The sequence below is a fragment of the Rhinatrema bivittatum genome, chromosome 9 (genome assembly GCF_901001135.1).
Source record: "Rhinatrema bivittatum chromosome 9, aRhiBiv1.1, whole genome shotgun sequence".
In the NCBI taxonomy this organism is placed as follows: Eukaryota; Metazoa; Chordata; class Amphibia; order Gymnophiona; family Rhinatrematidae; genus Rhinatrema; species Rhinatrema bivittatum.
In genome coordinates this window covers 184,128,438-184,147,280 of record NC_042623.1, presented here as the reverse complement: position 1 = coordinate 184,147,280, position 18,843 = coordinate 184,128,438, and the positions used below count along the sequence as shown (strand labels likewise).

Here is an 18,843-nt window from a genome sequence, read left to right as displayed (position 1 = left end):
AGCTCCCTGTTTTTAAATTAGGTTTTCCCATTCTCTGTTTTGTTTTCATTTCTGTAAGATCCCTGCAGGTGCTGCCTCGGTAATACTTCTCATTATGGGTCCCGAAGGCCTCTTGAAAAGTCGCCCATGGTGTGTCTCGCCTTGGAATTACAAGGGGAGGAGAAGAGACAAATCTGCAAATGTTCTCCTTATCAGGAACAGCACAGTTTGTAACTGAAAGAAAAGCAAACAGCAGAGGAGAATCAGCTCATGAAGTAGTAATCGCCTGGCATAGAAAGCCATCCTGAAACTAGAATGATTTCTTCTTCCTTGAAAGAGTCCGCGCCAATTTTTTTTTTTCTTTTACCATGACACAATGTTTTCTAGGTGCTGAAAAGCAAAGCAATCCTTCTTTCACAGCCTCCTGTCATGCTTTTTTTTTTTTTTTACCTCTAAGTAGGCTGATCACATTCTGTTGGAATGAGTAAAAAAAAAAAAAGAAATCACTCAGGCCCCGACTCAAAGCTAAACGAGTGACGGATTAGCTGTGGAGTCAGGTATAAGCCTCTTCCTCTTTTCCTCTTCTTTTAAATAGAAAACGTGTTCATTCCCGGTTCAAAAACTGTGTGTGTGATACATACACGACCCAAAGATCCGCCTGTTAAGAAGAAAGGCCAGGCGACAACAACAACTGCTTTCTGTACTGGAAGCTGCTCCTCACCCTACCCCTCCCCCCCCTGCTCTAATTGCTTTGGACATCTGCTTCATCCAGATGACTTACTACTGCATCTCAAGCCTCGTCCCCCCCGCTACACACACCATTCCCTGCCCTAAATCTCTGCAATTCTCCATATAATAAACGCATTATCAAGCCTTTTGTTGAGGACTAATGGGGAGCAGATGATTATTGGTAGCCACAGAGTTAATCTTGCAAACATGGCTAGCACTAGGGCACCGACACTAACAAGGAATGCTGTGATGTCACGGAAAGTAGACTGAAAGGCTGGAGATGATGAAGATAGAAATTAATTTCTAAAAATATGGGATACAAATTTACAATCCCTATTCACATGGAGCTCCAAACTTGATTTTAAATGATTTGGCTAACATTCAATCAATAATGTGGAAATGACTTGTGGTATCATCTATAGTCTGACTCGTTGCATTACCAGGTAGGTGGGTGGGGCAGGAGAATATGGGGAGCTCGTTATATTGTTTAATAATTCTTAACAAGTATAAGCAAAACACTGCACTGTGACTTACTTTGGATTGGAGGTGGACGGGAAGCACCCACCAGTAAGAAGTTTGTATTTTAACCTTTTATAAAAAAAGATTTAACCATCAGCTATTTGAGGCTTCCTGTCAATTGGTGCTCCTTCGCCAACCTCCTCCTACGGTGAATACTGAGAGAAAGTATGTAGCACAAGGGGTCCTCAACCCAGTCCTCAGCACACACCTAGCCAATAAAAGTTTTCAGGATATCAACAATGAATATGCATGAAAGAGATTTTTCTTAATTCATTTCGTTTTATGTGGCCATTGTCATAATTACTGTCATTTTATTCTGAATTTGTCTGTATACACAATGCAAGGTTCCATATTAGGAGTCACCATTCAGGAAAAGGATCTAGGTGTCATCTTTGAAAATACATTGAAATCCTCTGCTCAGTGTGCAGCAGCAGCCAAGAAAGCAAATAGAATGCTCTGGATTATTAGGAAAGGAATGGAGAACGAAACAGAGAATGTCATAATGCCTCTGTATCACTCCATGGTGCGATCTCATCTTGAGTATTGTGTTTTCTGGTCACCGCATCTCAAAAAAGATAGAGCAGAGTTAGAAAAGGAATAGAGAAGGGCGAGCAAAATGATAAAGGGGATGGAACGATTCCCCTATGAGGAAAGGCTAAAAAGGCTAGGGCTGTTCAGCTTGGAGAAGAGACGACTGAGGGGAGATATGATAGAGGTCTATAAAATAATGAGTAGAATGGAACGAGTAAACGTTAACCAGTTACTATGTAATACATTTAAAACTAATAAGAGAAAATATTTTTTTACTCAACGGATAATTAAGCTCTGGAATTCGTTGCCAGAGGATGTGGTGAAAGCTGTTAGTGTAGTTGCATTTAAAAAAGGTCTGGACAAGTTCTTGGAAGGAAAGTCCATAAACCATTATTAAGGTGAAGTTGCGGAAATCCACTTCTTATCCCAGGGATAAGCAGCTTGGAATCTCTCTACCCCTTGGGAAATCCTGCCAGGTACTTGGGTCTTGAAGACGGCTTCTAGAAGTTTTCAAATATTCATCACCCCATGCCTGCCCTTAACAAAGCCAGTTTGGTCTGAGGCGACTAGAGTGGAAAGGACCAAGCTTAACCTACTAGCTAATATAGAGGCTAGTATTTTAATATCTACATTGATTAACGAGATAGGTCTGTAGGATTCCATGAATGTATGGTCTTTACCCAGTTTGGGAAATAGCGCTTGATTAGCCTCAGAAGAGAAATTCCTTTCCCACAGGCAGCCATTATAAAACTGTAGTAAAGGCTCCAAGATATCTGTTTTTAAAATTTTATAAAATTCGGATCCAGCCCATCCAACCCTGGAGCTTTGGCAAGCTTAGGCTTTTGGATAAACACGGAAATTTCCAGAGGAAATAGGTTGTTTGAGAATTTCCATCTGAGAAGGCAGCAGCAGAGGCAACAATAACCCTGTGAAAAATCTCTGCTGATTAATACATGAAGCTTCATGAGCTATATACACATTTTTATAATATTCAACAAAAATAGTGGTGAGATAACTACAGTATGCCCACTTGAGTTTTTTTATCATTATAATAGGACATTTAGCCTTAGTAATTTTAACTTACTGAGCTAGTAACCTACTGGCTTTGTTTCCAAATCTGAATAGCTGGCTATGAAAATGAAGTACAGGATGCATTTTTCTCTGAAAAAGCATCCAACCAACCTGAACCTGGAGCAAGTCTGCCAGGAAGAATGGCAAAAATACCTCCCAAACAGTGTGCAAAGCTGATAGAAACTTACCCCAATGGACTTAAAGCTGTTATTGCAGCAAAGTGGTGGTTCTACCAAGTACTAGTCTGAAGGAGTTGAATACTTATGCAAAGAGCATTTTTTCAGTTTTTAATTTTATTTTACAAAAAATGCAGAGAAATAATGAATTTTGACTTTGAAAATTTACTTTGAGCATACTGGTTTGCAATAAATCTAATATATATATATATATATATATATATATACACACACACACACACACTGAAAAAGCAGAATTAAAAAAAATATACTTTTTTTATTCTCATTTTTCAGTTACTTCAAAGCAGATTTCACTGTCCCAATAGGCTCACAATCTGACCGGTTCATTCATCAAAATGTATTATGGCGTTAACGAACGCAATAACACATTAACGCATGCGTGAACGCCATAATACACGCGATAATAAAGTTAGTGCGTGGCACAAACACACATTTTTGGAAGGGGTGGGGATCAGGGAGGAGTGTGGGCAGGATTTAGGGAAATGAGGGGGCAATATCACACCATGCGATAGCATAACGCATGCTATCGCATGGTTTTAATGCCGGAAATAACTACATTTTTCCTGGCTGCACGACATGCCCGAAATGGTCATAACATAATTCGCGATACATTTTTAGAATTGTATTTTGGCCATTTTCTGGGCTGGGAGAGGGGAAGGGCGAGGGAGGGAGAGGAGAGAGAGAGAGAGAGAGAGCACTTCTGGGGAGTCACTCACAGTGTGCAACTATTATATCTCTATAGGAGGGCCATCTAATAGGTGGAGGTGAGGTGTTGGTGGTGCTTTAGGTTTTAGGGACCAGTTTCTCTGTAGAGTAAGGCGTACAAACAGCACAGTATACCTCGGTGAAGATCTGACATCTTTTGGAGCGAGAAAAGTCTCACAAAGATGACATTTCTACTATGTTCTCTCGCCCTAGCTTGATGGACTCTGTAACAGGATACCATCAATCTAGGGTGAGATATAAATACTTCACTACTATGAAGGCCTTGTAGATAGTCTTTCTCTCTCATAGCGCAAGATGCGAAAATAGGAATTATTGCAGGGTGTGGTAAGTTTACTGCACCACGCAATACCTACCGATGCAAAGCGATATGTTATTGCATGGTGCGGTAATTCTAAAATTTTCCCTTTTTTTTTTTATATATATCACGGGCATTATCAATGCGCTAATAACACATTTTGTTGAATCTAGGGGTAAGCTTGTACCTGAGGCATTGGATGGTGAAGTGACTTGCCCAAGATCACAAGGAGCAGCAGCGGCATTTGAACCTTGGCTTCTCTGGTTCATAGCCCGCTGCTCAAACCACTAAGCTAACCACTAGAAATCCCCTGCCTCCTTGCTGTTTCTTTAATTATCCGATCAGCATACAGTTCAATGTTTCCATTCAGTGGGGCTTGAGGATGTGACCCTGTTTGGTGACCACATGAAGCAGTGGGGATTTCCATTCAGCATTAGAACTGCAGAAGCTTTCCGAGGCTCTGGCAGCCTATGCAAATGTATTGTGCCTTACTGTTTTACGGCAAGCCTGCCAGATGTTAATTCTGTACTTTGGCTCAGCATCAGCGTGCGCTCACTGACAGCAGAGCATCTTATTCCAATGGGTTTGCTTGTACAGACCATAAAAAGCACATTTCTGCAAACACAACATAAGCAGTACTAATACGTGAACATTTGCTATGCTCAGCTTAGATGGTGGACAAAAAAAAAACAGAGCTTCCTTTTATTTATGTGCACTACAAAACAGGGCAGGAAATAGACTCCATGGCCTACATAAACATTTGAAAGGTGTTCCTTACATGGAGTTTGTTGTAGACATTGAGGGGGACTCAAGTGCACATGAAAGGCCCAGGGTCCTGTGTGAAGGAGCCAACATTAACATGGTCCCTTTTCTAGTCTCTTTGCAGAAAATTCCTGCTGAAGCTCTTGGGGCCAGAGGACGGGTAGCGGAAGGGGTGCGGACTTGTTATAAAAGTGGCAAGCTTAGGAGGGGGGTGTGCAGTTGTCGTATTCCTAGAGCAGTAACGTTTCTTGTTCCCATGTTGTGAGAAGCAGCCATCCATCCATCCAGGGAGGTCAGAAGAGGCGGGTCAGTTGGGTGACAGTGCCTTCACCCCCCTGATTGCCAACTTGCTTTGTCAAGGAGCAAGGCACCAGCACGCCATGCAGCTGCTCTAGCGCTCACATCATCAAATGGGGACCCCCCCCCCCCTCTGGCCTGCATCCTCCCCTTCCTTACAGATTCAATGAACAATTTTCTGTTAAAAATCAACGTAGAGCAAGATCACAAAAAACCTCAAGCACCGCAATGAAAGCTGAGGAAAATTGCATCACACGCTGAGCCACTGGATATTCAAACTTACATTCTCTCACAGTCCTCTCATCAAAAGGGAAAGAGAGCAAGAGGCCTTAACTGTGGTACCTTCATGGAGAAAATCTATTTCGGCTTCTAGCAAAGCTAAGAACTGTCCATATATCAAACATTTAAAGCTCATCCTACTAACAGAACACCAGCCCACGTTTCGGCCCGTTTCAGGGATATCCACGTCACACACTGACAGGCTAGGATGTGGGTTTGTCTCGCCTCCAGAAACCGTTAGCCCTGTAAACCCTGCAGATGTTAAGTGAGAGGTTAATGTAGGATGCAAACAAGCTGCAGTCCAGAAGAAACATTCTAACCTGGCTTTATCATGGCAAAGCCACCGAGAAGGCAGCTAAGGGCCCAATATACAGCGCCACCTAAGATGGAGACGTTCTGATTTATCTGGCTTAGTGGTGGTGGTGTTTGAATATTCAGCTGCGTTCAGCGGCTGCTACTTAGCTGGATATCTATTTACCTGGCTAAATAGGTATCCGTCTGAGTGGTGCGTGAGACAGGAGGGTTCTGGGGTGTGGCTATTTAGTCTGATAACTAAGAATTGAATTTGAATTTATTAAAACTTATCCGCACTCGTCACAATAAGTTCAAGGCGGAGTATAAATCAAAACATGCATAAAATTAATGAACATTTCCAGAATCCAAAAATACAAAAAAACCCAGTGTGCTTCAAGTTCATATGCATCATCCCATTCCCTAGGAATGTAAGTCACAGTTAAACGCTGGCCTAAATAAATGTTTTCAGATCTTTTTTAAAGGAATTACTGCAATCAGTCGCACGAATCTGCTCCGGTCATGAATTCTCTCTCGTAATGCCCAAGTGTGCCAGTTTTCTAGATGGCACTTCAAATAAACGTTTCCCTGCTGCTCCTAGCAAGTGAGCTGCTTTATAAACTGCCAAGACTGTAGTACTCCAGCAGTCAGAGTCCCCATATATTATTTCATGTAGCATGCTTGCTAACACATCAGGATCTCCGTTTTGTAGGGAAGCCGTTTAACAATGTTAACATCGCAGTTATAAGCTCACGCGTTTGTGTTCCGGCTACAATGCACGCCCCCACCATGTTCTGCACTAATTGCGATGGACGTAGTACACTGGCTATGAGCCCAGTATATAACACATTACAATAGTTTAATCCAGCCAACATAAAAGCCCGAAGGACAGAACAAACATCATTTGGCTCAATTAGAAGCTGCAATCTTCTAATCATGTGACAACAACGAGAAACTGAGGTCAACAATTATTCCCAAATTTTCTACCTGCTGGATAACCAGAATTTTCGCTCTTGCTGTTCGGCAGGTCTAAAATTAGCCGGATAAACGTATCTAACTCAAACTTATCTGGGTACATTCCGTGGTGCAAGCGCCCTGCTGAACATCCCAGCTAAGTTAGTGGCATATATTTATTTATTTATGTGGCTAACCTGCAGGGTTCATGCATCAAAATGTGTTAGAGCCCTAATGCCCGTGGATAATGCCACAATGCAGGTGTGATTTATCGCACCACGAGCTGACCGTGTAAATTTCTGAAATTTATTCAAGTGGGCAGATTTTGGGCGGAGTAAATGAAAATGAGAAGTGCTAACGCTGTGTGCAATAGCAGAACGCATGTGTCGTGCATGCTAATGTGGGATATAACACTGGAAATAACTACAGTGCTTTTGCTAGCATTATGCCTGTGATAGCCAAGTGTGGTGCCTGAATTCCTGTTTCGGGCAGGGAGTGAGAGAGCGAGAGAGAGCGAGAGAGAGCCTCCAGGGTTGCACACATATTAGTCATCTATTTATACCACTATAGGAGTGTCATCTAGTAACTTGAGGTGAAGTTTTGGTGGTCTAAGGTTTGGGGAACAGTTTTACACGCACAGTCAGAGGTAGGAACAGCACGGAACACATCAGTGAAGATTTGATGTGATTTGGAATGAGGAAAGGTACATAAAGATGAGATTTCTACAATGTAGCCTCGACCTAGCTTGATAGCACATCCAGGTAGAGAGTTACCGCGTTGTGGTAACTCAAAAATTTCCCTAAGCACCCCCTTTTTCTTTTTTTTTTTTTTATCATGGGCGTTATTCATGCTAAATTTATAGCACTTTGATGAATCCAGGGGTTTACTTAGCCAAATACCTCCTGAGTATGGACCACTAAATCGTTACCTGCCTCAGGCAGAACAAAACGGCTAAAAAAGCACTGAGGATCTGAGTATGTACAAGGCAGAACCCGGAAGACCTCCTTGCCGTAGGCTGTACCTGCAAGTCAAAAACCGTGAAAGCCGCTTTCGCCAGAGAACAATGCTGAGCTCAGCTCCGCGGGTTCTGTGGAAAGTTCCTCCCCAGCTCTGCATGGAGTCGCCGTCCCCCCTAGGACAGCGTCTTGGGTGGGCACCCAAGACAGAGGTGCAGGAATGAGCTGAAGGATTCAGGATCAAGGAAGGTTTGGCTTCCAGTTTTCAGGGACCTGAATACAAGTCCCGGGGAGATGGTGTGGGAGAAAACAGGGCTATATAAAGCACTCAGGAGGATGTCAGCTTTATCTGGCTGTGTGCAAGAGGTAGTTTTTCTGAAACTCGCAGGAGAATAGCAAGGCTGTTCTTGTGCCACTCACGTCTGCAAAACTATTACAGTGTGTAGACTTCCAAGACTTCTGGTACAAAACCGCACGTCATGGCAAGGGCTATGCCTCACAAACTGTGATGTCACTTTTTGAAAAATCTAGTTTTATTGCATTTTTTTTTTTTTTTTTTAAATGAATGCTTATAAATTCTTGGAAAATGTGATCGGGGTTTTAAAAAAATGATTTGGTTGATGTTATCTATATCTTAATCAGACATGGGCTGGAGCAGCGAGACTGAAGAAAGGCGAGAGACTGCAAAGCAGCCCGAGAACATAAGAACTAAAGCTGCCAATCAGCCGGGCAGTCACATGGGGGGGGGGGGGGGGGGGGGAGAAGCCCGAGAGCTGCATCGCTTCCCTCTCTGTTAGAACCTGTTTAACGAGCTGTTCTGTATTAAGTTCTCTCTATAAACTCATTTTTCAACACGAGGGCTATCCTGAGCGAGAAAAGCCCTGACTACTGCCGACGAGGAAGCTGTGGCCAAAAACTTGGGAAACCAAAGTTATAGCGTGGGGGCCAGGGTCAGGATGACGAGCTTGGACTGTGTCGGCAAATAAGGACATCCTGAGGCTCACCCGCCAGACCTGGATAAACTAAAGGCTCGTGTCAGTCCAGCCCAGTCCTGGTGCCGAGGTTTACAGGAGCTGCGTCTCCATGGATGAAATCGTCGTCTGCCTCCTAAGCAGTCAGTGATGGGAGCCTTGGCATGGAAAGGTTACTGCCGACTCATTCCCAACGGCAGAACTGCAACCTGCAGCCGGGAAGGAAGACGCTAGGGCAGAAGAGGATGCACGTCACTATGGGATGATAATGTGGGTGATTCCTTCTTGCCTTATTTAGCAGCCGGGAAGGAAGACTCTAGGGCAGAAGAGGATGCACATCACTATGGGATGATAATGTGGGTGATTCCTTCTTTCCTTATTTAGCAGCCGGGAAGGAAGATGCTAGGGCAGAAGAGGATGCACGTCACTATGGGATGATAATGTGGGTGATTCCTTCTTTCCTTATTTAGCAGCCGGGAAGGAAGACGCTAGGGCAGAAGAGGATGCACGTCACTATGGGATGATAATGTGGGTGATTCCTTCTTGCCTTATTTAGCAGCCGGGAAGGAAGATGATGCACTTCACTATGGGATGATAATGTGGGTGATTCTTTCTTTCCTTATTTAGCAGCCGGGAAGGAAGACGCTAGGGCAGAAGAGGATGCACGTCACTATGGGATGATAATGTGGGTGATTCCTTCTTTCCTTATTTAGCAGCCGGGAAGGAAGATGCTAGGGCAGAAGAGGATGCACGTCACTATGGGATGATAATGTGGGTGATTCCTTCTTTCCTTATTTAGCAGCCGGGAAGGAAGACGCTAGGGCAGAAGATGATGCACTTCACTATGGGATGATAATGTGGGTGATTCCTTCTTTCCTTATTTAGCAGCCGGGAAGGAAGACGCTAGGGCAGAAGAGGATGCACGTCACTATGGGATGATAATGTGGGTGATTCCTTCTTGCCTTATTTAGCAGCCGGGAAGGAAGACGCTAGGGCAGAAGAGGATGCACGTCACTATGGGATGATAATGTGGGTGATTCCTTCTTTCCTTATTTAGCAGCCGGGAAGGAAGACGCTAGGGCAGAAGAGGATGCACGTCACTATGGGATGATAATGTGGGTGATTCCTTCTTTCCTTATTTAGCAGCCGGGAAGGAAGATGCTAGGGCAGAAGAGGATGCACGTCACTATGGGATGATAATGTGGGTGATTCCTTCTTGCCTTATTTAGCGAGTGCCGTTAACCAGGTGTCTTAAAGGACATTGAGGTCTTCACTGATAGCAGAGGGGTCACACAAATTAATAGAACTGGTGGCCAAAATACTGGACTTTAACCTAAATTTAAGTGTAAACAGTACGAGGGTCTCCTATATAGCAAAAGAGAACTTATTCCATAAATAAAGGATTAAGAAGGCAAAAAAAAGCCAAGAAGAAATCTGCTTGATGGGAGGTTCACAGAGAAGAGTTTTCTGAAAGAAAGAGAGAGAGGCACAAGGAGAGCCCTGGATAACTAGAAAAAAAAACAAAACCCAAAACGGCCTTGTATTGGCAGCAGAATTTAATTGGAAACTGATGCAAGTTATTGAGGAAAGATGTGGCCTGAGAACAGCTGAGACTGTGAGGGTCTCAGTACAGGGGCACCACCACCACCACCACCACCACCACCACCACCAGCAGACCCGGTGCTGTGCTTCCACTGCCCTATACTGGGACAGGGAGGAGGTGCTGCCCCTATACTGGGACAGGGAGGAGGTGCTGCTCCTATACTGGGACAGGGAGGAGGTGCTGCTCCTATACTGGGACAGGGAGGAGGTGCTGCCCCTATACTGGGACAGGGAGGAGGTGCTGCCCCTATACTGGGACAGGGAGGAGGTGCTGCTCCTATACTGGGACAGGGAGGAGGTGCTGCTCCTATACTGGGACAGGGAGGAGGTGCTGCCCCTATACTGGGACAGGGAGGAGGTGCTGCTCCTATACTGGGACAGGGAGGAGGTGCTGCCCTATACTGGGACAGGGAGGAGGTGCTGCCCCTATACTGGGACAGGGAGGAGGTGCTGCTCCTATACTGGGACAGGGAGGAGGTGCTGCCCCTATACTGGGACAGGGAGGAGGTGCTGCTCCTATACTGGGACAGGGAGGAGGTGCTGCTCCTATACTGGGACAGGGAGGAGGTGCTGCCCCTATACTGGGACAGGGAGGAGGTGCTGCTCCTATACTGGGACAGGGAGGAGGGTGCTGCCCTATACTGGGACAGGGAGGAGGTGCTGCTCCTATACTGGGACAGGGAGGAGGTGCTGCCCCTATACTGGACAGGGAGGAGGGTGCTGCTCCTATACTGGGACAGGGAGGAGGTGCTGCCCCTATACTGGGACAGGGAGGAGGTGCTGCTCCTATACTGGACAGGGAGGAGGTGCTGCTCCTATACTGGGACAGGGAGGAGGTGCTGCCCCTATACTGGGACAGGGAGGAGGTGCTGCTCCTATACTGGGACAGGGAGGAGGTGCTGCCCTATACTGGGACAGGGAGGAGGTGCTGCCCCTATACTGGGACACGGAGGAGGTGCTGCTCCTATACTGGGACAGGGAGGAGGTGCTGCCCTATACTGGGACAGGGAGGAGGTGCTGCCCCTATACTGGGACAGGGAGGAGGTGCTGCTCCTATACTGGGACAGGGAGGAGGTGCTGCCCCTATACTGGGACAGGGAGGAGGTGCTGCTCCTATACTGGGACAGGGAGGAGGTGCTGCTCCTATACTGGGACAGGGAGGAGGTGCTGCTCCTATACTGGGACAGGGAGGAGGTGCTGCTCCTATACTGGGACAGGGAGGAGGTGCTGCTCCTAGACTGGGACACAGAGGAGGTGCTGCTCCTATACTGGGACAGGGAGGAGGTGCTGCTCCTATACTGGGACAGGGAGGAGGTGCTGCCCCTATACTGGGACAGGGAGGAGGTGCTGCTCCTATACTGGGACAGGGAGGAGGTGCTGCCCCTATACTGGGACAGGGAGGAGGTGCTGCCCCTATACTGGGACAGGGAGGAGGTGCTGCCCCTATACTGGGACAGGGAGGAGGTGCTGCCCCTATACTGGGACACGGAGGAGGTGCTGCTCCTATACTGGGACACAGAGGAGGTGCTGCTCCTATACTGGGACAGGGAGGAGGTGCTGCTCCTATACTGGGACAGGGAGGAGGTGCTGCTCCTATACTGGGACAGGGAGGAGGTGCTGCCCCTATACTGGGACAGGGAGGGAGGTGCTGCTCCTATACTGGGACAGGGAGGAGGTGCTGCCCTATACTGGGACAGGGAGGAGGTGCTGCCCCTATACTGGGACAGGGAGGAGGTGCTGCCCCTATACTGGGACAGGGAGGAGGTGCTGCCCCTATACTGGGACAGGGAGGAGGTGCTGCCCCTATACTGGGGACACGGAGGAGGTGCTGCCCCTATACTGGGACAGGGAGGAGGTGCTGCTCCTATACTGGGACACAGAGGAGGTGCTGCTCCTAGACTGGGACACGGAGGAGGTGCTGCTCCTATACTGGGACAGGGAGGAGGTGCTGCCCCTATACTGGGACACGGAGGAGGTGCTGCTCCTATACTGGGACACAGAGGAGGTGCTGCTCCTATACTGGGACGCAGAGGAGGTGCTGCCCCTATACTGGGACACGGAGGAGGTGCTGCCCTATACTGGGACACAGAGGAGGTGCTGCTCCTAGACTGGGACGCAGAGGAGGTGCTGCCCCCTATTACTGGGACAGGGAGGAGGTGCTGCCCCTATACTGGGACACGGAGGAGGTGCTGCTCCTATACTGGGACACAGAGGAGGTTGTGCTCTATACTGGGACGCAGAGGAGGTGCTGCCCCTATACTGGGACAGGGAGGAGGTGCTGCTCCTATACTGGGACAGGGAGGAGGTGCTGCTCCTAGACTGGGACGACAGAGGAGGTGCTGCTCCTATACTGGGACAGGGAAGGAGGTGCTGCTCCTATACTGGGACAGGGAGGAGGGAGGTGCTGCCCTATACGGGGACACGGAGGAGGTGCTGCTCCTATACTGGGACACAGAGGAGGTGCTGCCCCTATACTGGGGACACGGAGGAGGTGCTGCCCCTATCCTGGGACACAGAGGAGGTGCTGCTCTAGACTGGACGCAGAGGAGGTGCTGCCCCTATACTGGGACACGGAGGGAGGTTGCTGCTCCTATACTGGACAGGGAGGAGGTGCTGCCCTATACTGGGACACGGAGGAGGTGCTGCTCCTATACTGGGACAGGGAGGAGGTGCTGCCCTATACTGGGACACGGAGGAGGTGCTGCTCCTATACTGGGACACAGAGGAGGTGCTGCCCCTATACTGGGACACGGAGGAGGTGCTGCTCCTATACTGGGACACAGAGGAGGTGCTGCTCCTAGACTGGGACGCAGAGGAGGTGCTGCCCCTATACTGGGACAGGGAGGAGGTGCTGCCCTATACTGGGACACGGAGGAGGTGCTGCTCCTATACTGGGACACAGAGGAGGTGCTGCTCCTAGACTGGGACGCAGAGGAGGTGCTGCCCCTATACTGGGACACAGAGGAGGTGCTGCCCTATACTGGGACACGGAGGAGGTGCTGCTGCCTATACTGGGACACAGAGGAGGTGCTGCCCCTATACTGGGACACGGAGGAGGTGCTGCTCCTATACTGGGACACAGAGGAGGTGCTGCTCCTATACTGGGACACAGAGGAGGTGCTGCTCCTAGACTGGGACGCAGAGGAGGTGCTGCCCTATATTGGGACACAGAGGAGGTGCTGCCCCTATACTGGACAGGGAGGAGGGTGCTGCCCTATACTGGGACACGGAGGAGGTGCTGCTCCTATACTGGGACAGGGAGGAGGTGCTGCCCATACTGGGACACGGAGGAGGTGCTGCTCCTATACTGGGACACAGAGAGGGTGCTGCTCCTATACTGGGGACACAGATGAGGTGCTGCTCCTAGACTGGACGCAGAGGAGGGTGCTGCCCTATACTGGGACACAGAGGAGGTGCTGCCCTATATTGGGACACGGAGGAGGTGCTGCCCTATACTGAACTAGGACTGTGACCACTTTCTAGGCAGGGGATCCAGGATTCAAAAATTGCTCCAGCACAGCAGCTAAACTGAACTGTACTTAGCCACTGAAAAATGGGTTTTGCAGAGATGGGGTTAGGTCAGGAGACGGAAAACGCACGTGTAGATTTAATTTTCAAATATGCGACTGCTTGCCATAGGATACCTTGTACCCAATATTGAAAGAAAAATTACTCCACAAACTTTGCATATAGCCAACTAGCCTATGAATTTTAAAAAGTGGTAAGATGTTAAAATCCATGCAGTCTGGCTAAATTGCTCCTCCTCCACTTCAGTGTATTTGTTCAAAAAAATGGTTGCTATTCTCCTTTTAAGATCATAAGAAATTGCCATACTGAGTCAGACCAAGGGTCCATCAAGCCCAGCATCCCGTTTCCAACAGTGGCCAATCCAGGCCACAAGAACCTGGCAAGTACACAAACACTAAGAAGATCCCATGTACTGATGCAATTAATAGCAGTGGCTATTCCCTAAGTAAACTTGATTAATAGCCGTTAGTTTGTTAGGAGTTTAGCATTGTACATGTGTATCTGGATGTTAGGATTTTAATTAAGTTTTGGAACAGCAGAATATAAATATGTAAAACAAACTCTTCATTTTCTCCATTGTCTGCCCACCCTGAGCCTTTCTTCTGATCGATTTACTCAAACACATCATTGTAGGGTAAGGAAAGCAAATACAGCAGAAGCAGGTCATCAGAAGGCAGGAAGATTTGATTTGGCAGGCCCTGCAGAAGCCAGGCCTTCCTTCCGAACAGCAGCCTAGGGCCCACAAAATCCAGGTGGGCTACCTCCCCACATCCATCAGATGCTGTGCCTGCCAATATAACCAGCAGCAGCAGCAGCACTGATCATGGCTCCTGTGTTGCACATTTACCATCACACTTGATTATGTGGGGGTCTGCGACCTGGCACTAAAGGTTAAGGGCTTCTCTCGTGGCTGTGATAGAATGTACGAGTCAAGTCAGCAGCAGAGTCGGATCATGGTGTATGGCTTGGTTTTAAAAAAATAAACAAATGAAGACAGACCTTGGCCACAGTAAAGATTCATCAGTTACAGTTTCATCCAATTAATATAACCGCAAAACTGTTGCACTCACTTCAAGGAGCATCCGGTGATTACATCCCTACACCTAAGGGACAAAACTCCATCTTTACAGGATACACTAGGGCCTATGCAATTATATTTACACTAAAAAGCTCACAAAATGTACACAAAACTCTATTTAATATGCTGTGCAAAGGGTTTTTGAATCAGTATGTAAATTTTGGCCATACTAGAAGGCTACATGCAGAGGAATCCTCTCAGAAACTACCATATCCTCTACCACCATTCAAACCAACCAAAACGAATGAGCTCACTAGCAGGGAGGACTTTCACTCCTCCCTCCCTCACTCCAGCATTAACGTCCAGCCCTCCCACTCTCTCCTCCATGCTAAAAAGACCTGCCTACTACTCTATCAGAGAGATCATCTTCAACTCTTCTCTCTTCATCTTAACGCACATTCAAAACACTGCTAAAATATGATGTTTATTTCTCTATAAACAAACTAAAAAAAGAGACCAAACTCTGCACTTTCTTACTGAATCCACTACCCGATCCCTTAGCCACTCACTCAGCACTTCCCCTACAACCTGTTCCATACAGGTCTCCCACTGAACCATCTCCGTCCACTGCTCTATCCAAAACTCAGCTGTGCGACTCCTCCAGTGCTGCTCTAACTATGTAAACCATCTTCTCAAATCATTACACGCTCTCTCAATCTCCTTCCACATAAACTTCAGCGTTCTCTTACTCACCTCTCCTCTACATCTCAGACTGACTTCCCGTGACACAAAGTGGTCTTTAATGAGAGATTTCAGATGCTTAAGACTCCACAGGAGCCTAACAAGTGGGAAGCACAAACCAAGGAGAAGTGGATGCTTGGACAGGTCAACAAAATGGATGCATGGACTTGCTCTTACACCTAATTCCATTGGTCAGGTCATTTTTCTTGGTGGAGGTGCCTCCAAATGCTTTGTGCATACCCCAGCAGGAACGAACCTCATTCATAAGCCCGAGTATGGAATTTCCTGTTAGATGTCTTACACGAAGGCAGGAGGAAATGAGACATTTGTGGCACACCCAATCCATCATTTCCTATCAACTCAGTATCCAAATTTAGAGGGTTTTTTTTTCAAAGGAACATCCTAGTTGCTCTTATGTTTGCAAAATAAAAAAAAACAAAAACATCACATAACAATATTCCAAAGCCAGGAGCGAGGGGGGGGGGGAGTGGGGGAAAGTCACTTGCAGGCACTCACCTGGTCTAAGCGCAGAGCGCCACCATCAAAGCGCTGCTGGCGCAGGCTGCGTGCTATCCGGTGAAGATGGAGCACGGCCTGGTGAATCTCATCGCGTGAGTGCTGGGGGGATACAGGTGGCAACTCCTCCGGGCAGAAAGACTTGTCAGGGTGATCAATCATGCTTTGGGCATGATCATAAGTCAGCTTCACACAAGAACAGATGATGCTACGGCCGAACCATTCATCTAGGATCTGCAAGAACAGAAGAGTCGCACTATTAAAAAAAAACAATCTCTGTCCTGTGCAATTCTGCAGTTCAGCTCTCCCCAAAACCTTAAAGGAGATGCAGGCTACAGTTTGTATTATCTCAAGATAACACCATGTCAACACTTAGAAATACAAATTGTGAGTCACTCTTGAAATTTTGCACAAAACTCAAGATGACTACAATGGTCACCGAGAACGTCGTTCTTTTTCTTTCAGCCCAGTCAGAACCAGCCCTGGGATCCTGGCACCATGAGACTTCACATTTGCAACTACTCTATGTTACTAGACCCACCTCCCACTGATCCTAGTCTGGTCCTGAGGCCAGGAGCCAGGGCTCCTTCTGGAGTGCTGTATCATGGACCCTAAATCTAGCCATCAGATGTTGCCCTTAAGGACCACCTCAACGCCCTCTCCTCCAAGGCCCGCGAATGCTGCTGCCGCTGCAGAATTCCCAGCTGACCCCGGGAGTGGAAGGCCTGATCCAAGCACTAAGGAACCTCCACGTGTCACAGAGCCACTAGGCTGGACCAGGAACAGCACTTCAGTTCTTTAAAGTGCCGTGCACCGAAATGAATTGAAGATATGCCCCATCTATGGAAGCATTCATGTTCTTCCAACTCCCATGTCTGTATATATTTCGCTTTAACAAATGGCGGAGAATAAGACGCTGCTTGTGGATTACCACATGCTGGTCATGATGAGCGCGAAAGATACACAAACAGATTTTGCTAAATAACACCCAAAGGTAACAAGATCATACCTGTGTCTGGTAACCTAGTCAATATCATAATCTTGGGTTTTTGAGAGCACAGGTAAACTAATGATTTCTTTTTTGTAAGAAGGGAAGACAGAGAAAGAGTTTTTATACGAGTTGTACAGAAAAGTCCTCATGACCTATTAATAAACGTGAAATACAGATGTCTTCTAATACAATACACCTAAACCTAAGCAGCAGAGAAAGCCAGCGGTTTAGGGAAGACCCACCCCCCCCAACCTGGGTCTGTGGCTAAAAGTATGAACACTTTACGACAATGTGCATCCTTCTGGGGCTGGGGGAGAGAGCGAGGAGCACACGTGAGCTCAGGGATTTCATTGCAAAAAAAAAAAAAAACAACACTTTCACGTGTACTTTCCACCTACAAAGCATGCGGGCAGCAAATTTTCCAAGGAAAACAGCCTGCACCTCACCAGGTCCTTACTTCATCAAAGGGCCAGAAAGAAAATCACATGCTTGACATTTCTGAAAGGTTTCATAAGGTTTACACCTGATTCCCACAATTTGATCGTTTGCAACCAGAAAATGTTTTTTGACAACACAATTCTCAAAGACGTGGAAATTCCTTCCCGGTGGTAGGGGAGGAAAAGAGCAGAGAGGCCATAAAGAAGATGAGAGAGAAGACATGATCCAAAGAGTAGGGGATGGGAAGGATAAAACAGAGAGGCAGAATGACCTTGCCAGCAGGAGTCAACTTCCAAATGACAGAAAAGGTCAGCCGGTCAGTCATGGGATTCAGGCTGCACAGCTCCTCGCACAACAGCCGGGGCAGCATTGGGATCACCTGGAAATAGAAAACACACAACGTCAGAACCGCACTCCCGCAGGAGAAGGAGAAGAAGCGGGGCCAACACATCAGGAATGAATCGGGCTTTAGTCCCATGATTTCCCCATAGGCGAGGCTTCCTCGGGAATTCACGCCAACATGAGAACGTAAGACGTGCCAATCTGGGTCAGGCCAGGGTCTATTCCGCCCAGGGACCAAGCCAGATCCCAGTACATCCCATTCCTCTTCCGCACCCCCAGGAACAGCAGTAACTTTCTTTTAGGCTCCCTGGCTAATAATGCGTCACAGACTTTTCCCAAACCTCTTTCACCCTCAATCACATCCTCTGGCAACAGATCCCGCAGCTTGACAGTGCACTTTCTACAATCTGTTTTGAATCTGCGGGTTGTTATTTCATGGAGTGTCCGCTTGTTTTAATATTTTTTTTGTCAAACTTTTTCTTTAACATTTTAGGCATACAAAAATGTCTCAGTTATAGTCCACATAATATTGTGATGATGGGATTTCACAGAGCCAGTTATAAAAAAGTAACAAAATTACACATTTAAAATGAAATCCTGCCTTGGAGATCAAATCACCATCATCTATCCCACCCATTATACCTTCTGTACAGCCCCATATTCAATCATATTTACTGTTTAACCCCTGCAGACCATAACACAAATTTTCAATATCGGCAATGCCGTGACCTTGATGTCGCCAACAGTCTAAACAGGGATTCAATTTCCAATGGTAAAATGAGCAGCCAAAAGCAGCTGAGAGAGCAAGAGTCTGGGCTGCTTAGGTACCAATGAACCTTCCCAGTTTCTTAAAAGACCCAGGGTAGACATTCGGGCAGGTTTTAAAAGCCCAGCGCATGTAAATCCCGGGGTTTACACGCGTGGTCGGGCCTTACGTAGGCCGGGCGAATTTTCAAATGGGCCCGGCCGCGAATAAGTGCCGGGCCCAGAGAAAGGGGCGGTCTGGTGGGCGGGGAGGGGTGGGGCTGGAGGTGCCAGCAGTCGGCCGGCGCACACAAGTCGCTTCTACTCCAGAAGAGCAGAAACTTACAAAAAAAAAAAAAAGGTAAG

General features: G+C 47.2%; 1 protein-coding gene across 4 annotated transcripts in view; it reads right to left on the bottom strand.

The window, feature by feature from the left end:
- DIS3L2 (DIS3 like 3'-5' exoribonuclease 2) overlaps positions 1–18,843 on the bottom strand; it is a 432,959-nt gene that overhangs the window by 145,072 nt on the left and 269,044 nt on the right. For all 4 annotated transcript variants that reach the window (XM_029615480.1, XM_029615481.1, XM_029615482.1 and 1 more), the window contains 2 exons: positions 17,663–17,770; positions 15,963–16,196 (listed from right to left, as the gene is read on the bottom strand). In XM_029615480.1, coding sequence (XP_029471340.1) covers positions 15,963–16,196; positions 17,663–17,770 — 342 coding nt within the window. The remainder of the gene's footprint in view (positions 1–15,962; positions 16,197–17,662; positions 17,771–18,843) is intronic.